This window comes from Humulus lupulus, chromosome 8 (genome assembly GCF_963169125.1).
Source record: "Humulus lupulus chromosome 8, drHumLupu1.1, whole genome shotgun sequence".
NCBI classification, from domain to species: Eukaryota; Viridiplantae; Streptophyta; class Magnoliopsida; order Rosales; family Cannabaceae; genus Humulus; species Humulus lupulus.
In genome coordinates this window covers 95,406,032-95,419,131 of record NC_084800.1, presented here as the reverse complement: position 1 = coordinate 95,419,131, position 13,100 = coordinate 95,406,032, and the positions used below count along the sequence as shown (strand labels likewise).

Here is a 13,100-nt window from a genome sequence, read left to right as displayed (position 1 = left end):
CATATAGTTTTTATTTATATATTTTTTTAAGGAAAATGAAAATTTTATATTTTTACAAGGCCACCAAAATTTACACTGTATAAATTTTGAGAATAACGTGTATCGCTGATATTATTTTAGAATAGATTCATTTTTTTGCTTCTCAATTGTATTTATGCACTTATTCTCTTCCTCCTCCCTCAGCATTTCATCTCAAATTATTGATATTATATTTGGCATCAATTTTGTGTGTAAGTAGAAAAAAAAAACAATTAATTAATTGAGTTATTTGTTTTTTTTTTTATAATAATTGAGTTATTTGTTTTTTTATTTATATAAAAGAAAATGATTGTCTTTTTTTCTTTTTAATTAATTTATTTATGATGAATTAGAAAAAAGCAACTACTAGTAACAGACTTTTAATAAAATCCAAGCCGCGCTTCCCGACGTTGATTTGTCGACCCGTTCCGTACTTCTTCGTCTTCTTCAGTTTTATTTAAACCGACGATCAACAATGTTTCTGAAGAAACTTCTCACTCTACTTCACCAAAGTCTAAAAAAGCTCTTCTTATTCGTTATCAAGATGGTAGCACCCAGTTCAATCCCGAAGCTCAAATCACCCGGTTCAGACCCAGAGCTCACATCACCCAGCTCAGACCCAGAGCTCCAAATACCCAGTTCAAACTCAGAGCTCAAATCACTTGCTTCTGATCCCCCACCATTCGACCCCACTCAACCATCGGTGCCTGTGTCCTACCCGATCAAAACCCTTGAAGAGCTTGAGTCGAGGTCTTACTTTGACTCATTTCACTACCCCTTCAACAAAGCTTCGGTTCCACTTCAACATGGAACGACGGCGTCGTCGCCCGATAGGCCTCAACTTCTTGTGTGCCATGATATGGCTGGTGGGTATGGAGACGATAAGTGGGTCCAGGGAGGGACTAATGGCGAGGCTTATTCTATATGGCATTGGCATCTGATCGATGTTTTTGTCTACTTTTCTCATAATCTTGTTGCTCTTCCTCCTGTTTCATGGGTTAATACAGCTCACCAACATGGCGTTAAGGTAAATTTATAATTAAATATAATATATATTTATATATAATATTAGCATACACTTTTTATTTATTTATTTGGTAAAAGCCATGATTGATTTAGCTTATTGGGTGTAGAGGAGTTGTTTGATCAATTATTTTTTTTAAATAACTTTTTAGGATATGGGTGATGCAATTGTACTTTGTGTTTTGAAGTTTCAATATTTTTAATTGGTGAGAGTAAGAATGTGATCTAATCAAGAACTTTTGTACAAAGATGAACGTACGTTTAACCCAAAATTTGGTTTTGACTGTTGGCTGAAACGTGTTAAAGAGAAAGACTGGTTGACCCAGTGAAGCTAAGAGAATTTGGACTAATGGGGTTGGCCCTGTGAATTTCCCCTGTATTTGTTTTCATTAAATTTCAGATAGTGCAAATGTTATATGGGTCTATACCGTTTTTGGTCAAATATTATATTTTGATAGGATTCGGATTTAGGGGACCATTTTTCAACAGAAGGTTCAAAAATGTATTTTTATTTTTTTAAACATTGGATGAATCGTGGAATTAAGCAAAAATATAGGGACACAAAATGGGTATATTCCACTAGATATTGGATGCAAGTTATAGTACTAACGTCTAGTTCTGTCTTAGAAAGATTACAATAATGGTTGTTAGAGAACATAAATAATTAAGAAAAAGCAGTACCATCACTTTTATTGTTACTAGTGGGGCAATGGCTTTTATGCTACCAGCTAACAAAGATTGGGTTCTGCAACAAGCGAAATCCCTTCATGGTTCAGAACATGATTTTAGTTATCTAATTGAATAGAAATTAAGAAAACGAAAAAGCTGTGAGTTAAGTACTATGGTTGGGCTGCTTAAATACGCATTTACACGATTCTTAACAACTGTTTTTTTGGTTCTCTGTATTTGTTTACCTTTCAGTATTAATAAGAATTTAATACTTGGTTGCTAATTTTTACTAGTGAATTACTAAATATTTTGGTGTGAGCTCATTTATGAATCCATTATTGGAGAAATTGTTGTATCTAACATGTTTTGTAATTACAATTGAATTCAAGGTACTGGCAACTTTCATTGTTGAATGGGATGCGGGGAGAGCCATTGCCGACAAGTTGCTTGCAACAGAAGAGTCATCTCGAATGTATGCTGATAGGTTGACAGAGCTCGCTTTAGCTTTGGGCTTTGATGGATGGCTGGTAGATAAAAATTGTCATAAAAACATGTGGTTTTACATTACTTTCTTTTCTTATTTGAAGATATTCAAGGACTTAACTATTTCTCCCTAGCTTGAAATGTGGAGGTGCATCTTAAAATACTTTTATCATCATCATTAACTACTGTTGTTGTTGCTATCGTTATTTTGTTTCAATAAAAGCTAAAAAAGACATTGAAATTAACAATTTCCTTGGTATTTTGGTTGTTGTAATTTCAATAAATTAACCTCTCATTCTTTATAGTTGACAATAGAATATGTTATTTGCAGCTCAACATGGAAGTTAAGTTAAACGTGAACCAAATTCCAAATCTGAAAACATTTATCAGCCATTTGACTCAGACTATGCATTCAAAAATTCCAGGCTCTTTAGTCATATGGTGAGAATAAAGACTTATCATGTTAAATTATTGTTTTTTCCTTGTTTCTTTTGTACCAAGCAAAATCACTTGTTTCTTTTGTTTCCAATTTGTGTTTTGTGCTTTTCTTTCTTTGAGGATAAGTTATTATCTTCTTCTTTCTGTATTTTTGGTTTTTTCATTAGTAAAAGCTTTAAAGTACCTAATAAAATAAAATTTGTTAAAATTGATCAACGGCTATGTAGGTACGACAGTGTCACGGTCAACGGCTCCCTTAGTTATCAAAATCAACTGAACCATAGAAATAAACCTTTCTTTGATATTTGTGATGGAATCTTTCTCAATTACTGGTGGCAGGTATGGTTCTTATAACTTGATTTTGTCTTTTTGGAAGGACTTTTGTACCTTTCTTGAACTTTTTGTTAATGTTTTCAGTTCATTATGCTTGAACGTCTATTCTTTCATTGATAGGAAGACTATCCTAGTAGCTCAGCTGCTGTTGCCGGGGATAGAAAGCACGATGTCTACTTTGGCATAGATGTATTTGGAAGGAATACTTTTGGTGGTGGACAATGGAATGTATGTGTCCCAGTCTCTCTCTAGCATTGCCTTATCGAAGTTTGATGTATTACAAACAATAACTCCATAGCTGCCTCATATTTAATTACAGCTTTTAAGGATAAACTTTGGAAGGTGCAATATATGAATCTTTTTATTTGGAACATCATAGAATTTGATCGGTAGAATAAAAATAACATGTCATCTCTTGCTTGCTTTGTATAAATATGAGATGGCACAATTTGTTAAGTGCTTACTCTACACTTTTTCGATATATTTCTCCTTAATGTATTGTTCTTGTAACCTAACAACTTATAAACGTAACAGACAAACTTCGCACTTGATGTGCTGAAAAAAGGTGATGTGTCAGCAGCTGTATTTGCTCCTGGATGGGTCTATGAGACTAAACAGCCACCAGATTTTCAGACTGCTCAAAATCAGTAATGTCCTTGTTGCAAGTTCTCCCATATTCTAGTTTAGTTTACCTTGCAATAATAAATTGTTTCCATTTTCTTATTTTTATTTTATTTTTAATATCTATTTCTCATGTTATGAGCCTTTTTCTTGTAAAGACCTTTGAGCTTCTTTTTAATTTCTTTAAGATGAAAACTGGGAAACTGAAATATGATTTGTTTGTGTCCAAATCCTTTACTGCTATAAATTTTGGGTCCCTTTCACTTTTTTGTATTTCAAATCAGGTTCATAAATTATTGTTGCACATAGACTTTATTTACATACCATTACTGTGAAAATACATGCTTTTAACTCACAAGTTCTCTATTACTAATCATAATAATCTACCTTTTGTTCTAGGCTCAGATGATACATTAGCATCTTAATTTTTGAAACATTGTTTATTTTACAACTATAAGAGTACTTCATTGTCATGTATTCGTGTTCTGCAGTTGGTGGAGCCTTGTGGAGAAATCGTGGGGAATAGGACAACGTTATCCTAGCGTCCTACCATTCCACTCAAATTTTGATCAGGTCAAAACTTACTTTAAAAAAAAAATTGTCTTTCAGATTCTTACAGCAATTTGTATGAATTAGGTTATCTTGGTCAACAGAAGAAATCTGATTCCAGTAAAAAAACCTTGATACTGATTTTTCAGGGCCGGGGTCACCATTTCTCTGTTGATGGACTGCAAGTTCTAGATTCTTCGTGGAATAACCTTTCAAGTCAAGGCTTTCAGGTATGTACCTGTAACAATATAACTTTTGACCCTTTCTTCTACAGTGATGTTTTCTAACCTTGTCATGAGTATTTAGTTCCTATATCTTTTCATTAAAACATTTCATGTCAAGGTTATGATGTGCTCAAAAAGCCAAGAATATTAATAATTGATTTGGTAGCTGAAATTGGTTTCGCTACCAATATGACTAATTAAGCAATTTTAACTATGATATTCAAGAATCAAGACAGCAAGTAAATGTAGATGAATACATGGGATTTTTAAAAGGTTCACCATTTTGCAATAGCTAATCCTTGGGACCTCGTCCAGGGAAAAGTAATCCATTATTAAGAGTAATCAGTTTGTACAAGTTATCAACAACACTTTACAATCAAAATTACACTTGTAAGTATGGATTCGCTTCACATGATCTCAAGCATCCTACTCGAGCTTCTCTTCTAAAATCCCTTTAGAACTCCAAAAGCTAAACTACCTTCAGTATGAACTCCAACATCCCCTGGTGTTTGGTATGGGGTAAAGTAAATGTGGGAATAGGAATCTAAATCCCTTCTTATGTTTGGTTCAAATTTTAAGAGGGTAAAGTTAAAATTTGTGTGGGCCTCACATGTATTTTAAGGATAAAGTGAATCATTTTGTACACAAGAGTTTAATATTAACTCCATTCTAAGTCCCTCTACACTTTCCAAGGCAACTCAACTACTCAAAACAAACACCCCTCCCTTCAATCAAGAACACCTAGTTCTTCCATGAAAGCTCCTGAATTTTCTTCACCTGAAAATCAGAGCAAAAGACAACCAAAAAAGACAAAATGAAGATAGAGAAAACACTCTATCTAAAATGAATGGGTTAGTTATCATTAGGTCAGAACAACCTGTTTATACCTAAAGAAAACTAAAACTACCCTAACAACAAGCACGAGACAACTTAACAAAGTAACAGAAAAACTATTAGAAACACTCGTACTGAAATATGACAATAGTACCAAATCACAGACGCATCTGAAAACTTCCCAGACATAACAAGAATCATAATTTTGCCAACCTACAGTATAGAAAAACATGGCACTTACAGTAGCTTTAGAATCATGGGTTCAGCTACCTATAGGAAATAATCCATTATGGTTTATTATTTGGTTTGTTACTCGGTAAATGATGTAATATAAAACACAGGTACAAAATTAAGCACTTAGATGAACCCACACATTGAGTGAAATTGAAACCCAGATGGAAAATACTTTTATATGTGCTTCCTTTTTTTCTCTGCACGGTATTTGAGTTTTGTTATTAATAAACTTATTAAGTTTGTTTTCTAACTCCTGCATTTTTTGTAGCCGTTTCTCGAGTACAAGAACAGCTTTACCACCGATGACATAAAAGTGCTTGTTGAGTAAGTTTGATGCTTCACTTGAGATTTTGATGCTCATTACTGTATTTTTCAAAGGGAAAGTGTTGTAGGTAAAATTAATAGTATGCATGAATTTTCAGTTCTTAGCTCCTCTCTTTTCTTTGTAAATGATCTAGTTATTCAAGTCATGAAAAATCTAAAAAAGCCCATGAAAACCTGTTTACAAACTATTCGGAATGGTCTATTTGGTTTGTCATAAAAAATGGTGATGGGCACAAGATTCTGTGTCAATCACAGAGAGGGATTTTGTCATGCATGATTGAAATGAAAGCAAGTGCTGATCATCATGATAGGATGAACCTGCACAGATAATTGCAAACAGCACAGAAAATAGAATAGAAATTGGAAATGAAAGAGAAAAGAATGGGTGAGCCTTGATTGTATTGATATCTAGGAATTCGAGAGCCTAGTTCTCTCCCCCAAACAGGTTACAATGCTCAACTCACTTGCTACCCGATTCCCTCCTTGCTGGATTTGGATATACCCCTTACCAATTCTTACTGTGCACCCCCTCCTAGACAGTCCCTTCTCCTATAACTAACTGTCTAAAATCTTATTCCCCTACATCAGCAACACGTGTCCCTTTTATACCCTTTCTACTATAGACATAAGTCAATGGAGGCCTAACAATACCGTCCCCTCGAAGTTGCACCTTGTCCTCAAGGTGAAAGTCTGGAAATTGCTCCTGTATGACGCTAAAATCTTCCCAAGTAGCTTCGAATTCTGGCAGATTTTTCCACTTGATCAACGCTTGTGGGGCTGTCTTGTGTGTCCCTGGCCGTATTTCCAACACCGCTTCTGGTTCTAAAAACCATTCCAGATCAGCCTTCAAACCTGGGGGAAGTGGAGTGGCTGTCTGAGTAGGTCCCAGCGATGCCCGGAGTAACGATACATGAAAAACAGGATGTATCGATGCTTCAAGAGGCAGTTTCAGCTTATAAGCTGCCTGGCCGATTTTTTCCAGCACCTGAAATGGCCCAAAAAATCTTGGAGCCAGCTTTTCATTCACTCGTTTTGCTACTGTCCGCCGGCGGTGAGGTCTCATCTTCACATACACAAAGTCTCCTACATTGAACTGAACATCTCTTCGCTTCTTATCCGCCTGAAATTTCATTTTCTGCTGAGCCCGCTGCAAATTGTCCTTTAACAAAACCAGGATGTCATCCCGCTCCTTCAAATTCTGCTCCACTGCTGAAACGGGCGTACGGTACTGCTCAAGTCGAATGATTGGAGGAGGATCGCGGTGATAAACAGCTTTGAAAGGTGTCATACCTATCGAGACATGAAAGGTGGTGTTGTACCAATATTCGGCCCAAGGAATCCATGTAGACCACTTGCTGGGTTTAGAACTTACAAAGCAGCGAAGATAAGTCTCCAAACACCTATTAACGACCTCCGTTTGGCCGTCCGATTGTGGGTGATAGGCTGTGCTGCGATTCAATGATGTCCCTTGTAACTTGAAGAGCTCCTTCCAAAATAGGCTGAGAAAAATCTTGTCTCGATCCGACACAATAGATCTAGGAATACCATGTAATTTAACTACCTCCCTTACAAAAATGGCAGCAACTGTAGCTGCTGTAAATGGGTGTCGCAATGGTACAAAATGCCCATACTTACTCAATCTGTCCACTACGACAAAAATGGAGTCAAAGCCATTCGAAAGTGGTAATCCCTCAATGAAATCCATTGAGATATCCTCCCAAATCTGGTCTGGAATGGGCAATGGCTGGAGTAGACCCGCTGGGGATTGCGCGGCATACTTTTGTTGCTGACAAACACGACATTCTGTTACAAACTTATGAATATCCCTGCGCATTCCTGGCCAGTAAAGGTGCTTGGCGATTCACTGAAATGTGCGAAAAATCCCTGAATGTCCGCCTAAATTGCTGCCGTGGTACTCTTGGAGGATGATTGGAATGAATGGAGATGTTGCTGGAATTACTAAACGCCCTTTGAACTTGAGACAGCCCTGTGATAAAGTGTACCCGCCACTTTCTTTTCCCTCTTCCAGCTCTTTTAGTATTTTGGACAGCGTCGGATCTGAAGAGATATGAGCCTGTAAATCTGGAATGGACAGAATATTTGGGGCTGAAATGGCCAGCAACACCGGTTCTTCATGCATCCGCGAAAGTGCATCAGCTGCCTTGTTCTCACGCCCCGGTCTATATAATATTTCAAAGTCATAAACCAATATCTTCGTCAGCCATTTTTGATGTTCAGTCGCCATTAATCTCTGCTCCAAAAGGTATTTTAAGCTCCTTTGATCAATCTTCACAAAAACTTTCTGCCCATTAAATATGGTCTCCATTTTTGGATGGCTAACACGATAGCCATTAACTCCCTTTCATAGACAGATTTCGTGCGCCTCCTTGCTGAAAGTATTTGGCTGAAAAAAGCTACTGGTCTATTTTTTTGCATTAAAACAGCCCCCAAACCCGTCCCGGAAGCGTTGGCTTCAACAATAAAAGGTGCTGAAAAATCAGGAAGAGCTAAAACTGGCACTGTACACATTCGTTCTTTCAGCTTTTCAAACGCTTCTTGGGCCTCCGCAGTCCAGCCAAAAGCATCTTTTTTGAGTTGGTCCGTCAGTGGGCGAGCTATACTTCCATATCCTTGCACAAATTTGCGGTAGTATCCTGTGAGGCCAAGAAAACCACGCAAGCTTTTGATGTTTTGAGGGGTCGGCCAGCTGGCCATTGCTTCTAACTTTGCTGGATCGGCGGCCACTCCCTGCTCAGAAATAATGTGCCCCAAATACTCTACTTTTGGCTGGCCGAACAAGCACTTTTTTGCATTAACATAGAGTTGCTGCCCCTGTAATTTTTGTAAAACCAGCTCCAAATGCCTGACGTGCTCTTCCAATGACCCGCTGTAAATCAAAATATCGTCAAAAAATACAAGTACAAACTTACGCAAAAAGGCTCTAAACACCTCATTCATCAATCCTTGGAAAGTGGCTGGGGCGTTTGTGAGCCCAAATGGCATTACAAGAAATTCGTAGTGCCCTCGTGGGTGCGGAATGCTGTTTTTTGTACATCTTGGGCAGCCATGCGAATTTGATGGTAACCGGACCTCAAATCCAGCTTAATGAATATCCGGGCTCCATGTAACTCATCCAATAGTTCATCTATTACTGGTATTGGAAATTTATCAACCACCGTTTCTCTATTTAACGCCCGGTAATCTACACAAAACCTCCAACTACCATCTTTTTTCCGAACTAATAAAACTGGGCTTGAGAAAGGACTTGCACTTGGGCATATTATGCCGCATTCAACATCTCTGTCACGAGCTTTTCAATCTCATCCTTTTGTACTTGTGCGTAGCGATATGGCCTTACCGAAACTGGCCCTACTCCCTCCTTCAACGTAGTAGTGTGCTCCTTGGTCCGCGATGGTGGAAGGCCTTGCGGTACAGAAAAAACAGGCTGATATTTCTGCAAAATCTGGGCAACTTCTGTCGGAATAGTCGCTGAATTCGCCTCTGAAATCGCGGCCAGCGAGTATAATTGCACCCAAAAACCACCACCCTCTTGTTCAACTGTATGGATCATAGCTTTCAGCGAAATTGGCGATTTACAGAGGCTTGGGTCTCCTTGTAAAGTAATCCAAGAACCCGCTACTTCAAACTTCATGACAAGAGTCTTCCAATTAACATGCATATTACCCAAAGTCTCTAACCACTTAATTCCGAGAATTACATCCGCACCACCCAATTCTAGTGGTAAGAAATCCGTTACTACTCTCAATGGTCCAAGATCCAACTCGACTTGAGCACAAATACCCTCTGCCCTTACTTTGCCTCCGGTGCCCAGTAATATGCCGTAACATGATGTGGGTGTGATGGGAATCGCTGCTGCCGAAACGATTTCTGTCGAAAGAAAGTTGTGTGTCGCCCCGCTATCGATCAATACCGTCACCGTTCGCTGTCCAATTCGCCCCGCCAGTTTCATGGTGTGCGCCGACGAAATCCCAACCAGCGAGTTAAGAGATAGTGTTGCAAGCGTTTCATCAGAGCCCCCTGCCTCCTCGGATTCTGGCGATAATGGTGGTGTCTCATTCATCACTGTTTCCTCTTCCTCATCTACAGTTAACAAAATCTGGAGTGATTTTTGTTCACACTCATGGCCCCTGTGGAATTTCTTGTCACATTTGAAACAAACCCCTCTGGCTTTCTTCTCCTGATATTCAGCCTCAGATAGGCGGCGCACGGTCGGCAGCTTCCCTGATTTAGGCGCGCTGGGTACGGTGGTCGGCGACAGGGGCGGTTGGAAAGGCATCAATGGTGGCTGGAAATTAGATCCAGAACGAAGCGAATGGGGAATGGGGTTGGGCCGGCCAGCAACGATTGGGCCCCAACTGGAAGTGGGCTGAGAAAGGTGAGATCTAGGGTTTAGACCTGAAGCCCAGAACTGATTGCCTTCTTCCACCCTTTGTGCAGTCTCCATAATGTTAGCCAACCCTGAGGGCTGTAAAATATGCAGAGCCCCTCTGATGTCGTCTCTTAGACCCTTCACAAAGCTCCCTTCTAAGATATGGTCAGGTACATCGGGGACCCTGGAGGCTAATGCTTCCCACTTCAATCGATATTCTCTGACTGTAGAAGTTTGAACCAGGGACATAAACTCTTCTGAAACTGATCCGATAGGTGCGGCTCGAAATCGCATTAACAGTCTTTCTTTAAGGGTCGCCCAAGATGTTATTGGCCGCCGTTGGTGTTCCCACTGAAACCACGTCAACGCATCACCTTCCAAACCCACGATGGCCGCCTCTAGCATAACCGGTTCCGTCATACGGCTCAGCAAAAAATAGCGTTCCACTTTGTAAATCCACCCCTCCGGATTCTCTCCCGCAAAGAGTGGCAACTCCATTCGTGGAGGCCGATAATCTTGACCGTGGTCCAGACCCGCATATGAAGAATCGGTCTGGCCAACTGCTTGTGGTGGCTGTTCAGATTTCCTCGAGTGCGATGGACTTGGATGAGGCATTGGAGAATGAGTAGTCGGCAGTTGGTGCGATTCGCCCTCAACTGCGCACCTTTGACGATCAATGGTGGTCGCTGTCCCCTCCACTGTCGCCTTCCCTGCTACTTGCATCAGCTGAGCTAAGTGAGTAACTAGATAGTCCATCTTCTTCTCAATCGCAGGTAGCCTTTGAATTTCTGTTTTCAGCAAGTCGATTTCCCTGGGTAATTGCTGAAAATCAGATCTAACCTCTGTGAGCCCTTTCTGAAATTCTGATTGCACTGCTTCCAGCTTGTCCTCCCACATCTCATTCGGATTGTCAGCCTTCTTAGGTCCCATCTGGATCTAATCTCTGATACCAATTTGATAGGATGAACCTGCACAGATAATTGCAAACAGCCCAGAAAATAGAATAGAAAATGGAAATGAAAGAGAAAAGAATGGGTGAGCCTTGATTGTATTGATATCTAGGAATTCGAGAGCCTAGTTCTCTCCCCCAAACAGGTTACAATGCTCAACTCACTTGCTACCCGATTCCCTCCTTGCTGGATTTGGATATACCCCTTACCAATTCTTACTGTGCACCCCCTCCTAGACAGTCCCTTCTCCTATAACTAACTGTCTAAAATCTTATTCCCCTACGTCAGCAACACGTGTCCCTTTTATACCCTTTCTACTATAGACATAAGTCAATGGAGGCCTAACACATCACTACGGATGGAATGGCAATGGGGTGGACAATAAAAAATGATTTTCCATATTCCATCAGTTAATATGTAAATGCACCATGAAAAACAATTTTTATGAATGGCTTATTGTGATAGGTAACCACAAAGTACAGACTATAGTAGTGCTGCCTGTTTTATTGGCTAGTCCATTCACTCTAGTAAAAACAAAAAGATTGTGGCCTGCCCAATTTGCTTAGCTTTTTTTATTTACTTCTACATTTTATGTTTTCTTGTCTGTAACAAGCTTAATGTGTTAAACAACATCTGTGAATTAGTCTCAAGGAAGGATCTTACAGAGGCGGAAGTAACATCACATTCAAAGGAAGTCTTAAAGGCAGTGCTGATTTCACAACAAGACTCTTTCTCGGAGAGCTTCCTTTGGGGAACTCACCTCTTTATTTTACATATTCTGTAAGCTTCTCATCTGTTGATTTAAAGCTGCCTACCGAACAAAATCCTCACATATTATTTATTTACTTGATATATATGATGTTTCAGCTTTGATTATTCAAGAAAAACACTATGCATCAGCTTGTTTTAAATTCTCATACTAACTCAATCTGAATAAACTGAGATGACATTTCGTCTAACATTATCCAATCTGATAATATGTAATTTACAAATTCCTAAATTTTTTCTCTAATTTGATTAATGCAGGTGAAATCTAAGGCAAATTCTCTACTAGGCCTAAATCTCAATTTCTCTACCGGGGCAGGAGAAAAAAAGGCTGTACTTCTTGCACCGGGAAAAGTAGATCATCTCTCAAGCAAATTTAGCAGAGTGGTCACAACACGTGAACTAGAAAATTTCGGAGCTTCTTCAGGATGGACCATACAGGCGAGTAGTATCTCACTTAGTGGACACACATTAACAGAAATCTCTGCTTTTTGCTACAAGCCAGACCCTCGGATTGTGAAATTAGATGACAGTAACTCTTCAGATCAAAGTACGGCCTCAGCCGAGTACTATGCAGTGCTTGGCCACATAACAGTCAAAAGTTCAGAACAGAAATCAAATTTTCCACCCTCTTCCTCATGGGCTTTTAAGGAAGAACACATCAAATGGACTCCAGGTTCTGATGGTGCTCAGACTGTGAGTGTAAAGATCATTTGGAATTTGAAAGATGGGAATGATTCTACCTTCCCAAAATACAATATTTATGCAAAGAAAGTAGATGCAGACCCGTCTGGAAAGCTAGAAGCAGCAAGTGAGTTCCTTGGAGTGGCACGAGTTCAAGCGTTTTATGTTGCTGACTACTCAATTCCCTCTGGGAGTTCTGGTGTCACATTTTTCATTCAAGTGTGCAGTGTTGATGGGAGCAGCCAGACACTAGATGCTTCCCCCTCTTACCATTTGAACCAACCCCCTAAAGATCAGCAACATTATATGTGTTACTAGTTCTGTTCTTGAAATGTCTCCTTCACATCATGAAGAAGCAAGGTTTGCCTACCTATGCAGTACGCAGCATGGTGTAAAACAACAATAAGAATGCTTAATAACGAGGACATTAATCCAAAGTATGATGGTTCACTAAAGTCATCAATTTTTATCACTACGAGTTGTCTTTTTTATTTGAACATTACTAGTGAATGTCCATCTTAAGGAAGCTGCTATGGTTATTATTTCTTAGACTACCCCTAC

The 13,100-nt window shown here is 39.3% G+C and overlaps 1 protein-coding gene across 1 annotated transcript; it reads left to right on the top strand.

Annotated features, from left to right (window-relative positions):
- Window positions 1-402: 402 nt before the first annotated feature.
- LOC133798176 (cytosolic endo-beta-N-acetylglucosaminidase 1) lies at window positions 403-13,093 on the top strand. Its single transcript, XM_062236385.1, has 11 exons — window positions 403-1,045; window positions 2,100-2,237; window positions 2,525-2,634; window positions 2,859-2,970; window positions 3,085-3,192; window positions 3,499-3,611; window positions 4,077-4,158; window positions 4,284-4,364; window positions 5,695-5,750; window positions 11,735-11,870; window positions 12,117-13,093. The coding sequence occupies exons 1-11, from the start codon at window positions 494-496 to the stop codon at window positions 12,855-12,857; spliced, it is 2,229 nt and encodes a 742-aa protein (XP_062092369.1). The 5' UTR covers window positions 403-493; the 3' UTR covers window positions 12,858-13,093.
- The last annotated feature ends 7 nt before the right edge of the window (window positions 13,094-13,100 follow it).

Bases quoted from the DNA above. Each gene is read 5' to 3' on its own strand.
- LOC133798176 (XM_062236385.1), top strand. From the start codon at position 494: ATGTTTCTGAAGAAACTTCTCACTCTACTTCACCAAAGTCTAAAAAAG. The intron at 2,971-3,084 runs GTATGGTTCTTA...TTTCATTGATAG, and splicing joins TTCTCAATTACTGGTGGCAG to GAAGACTATCCTAGTAGCTC. The intron at 3,193-3,498 runs GTATGTGTCCCA...TAAACGTAACAG, and splicing joins TTGGTGGTGGACAATGGAAT to ACAAACTTCGCACTTGATGT.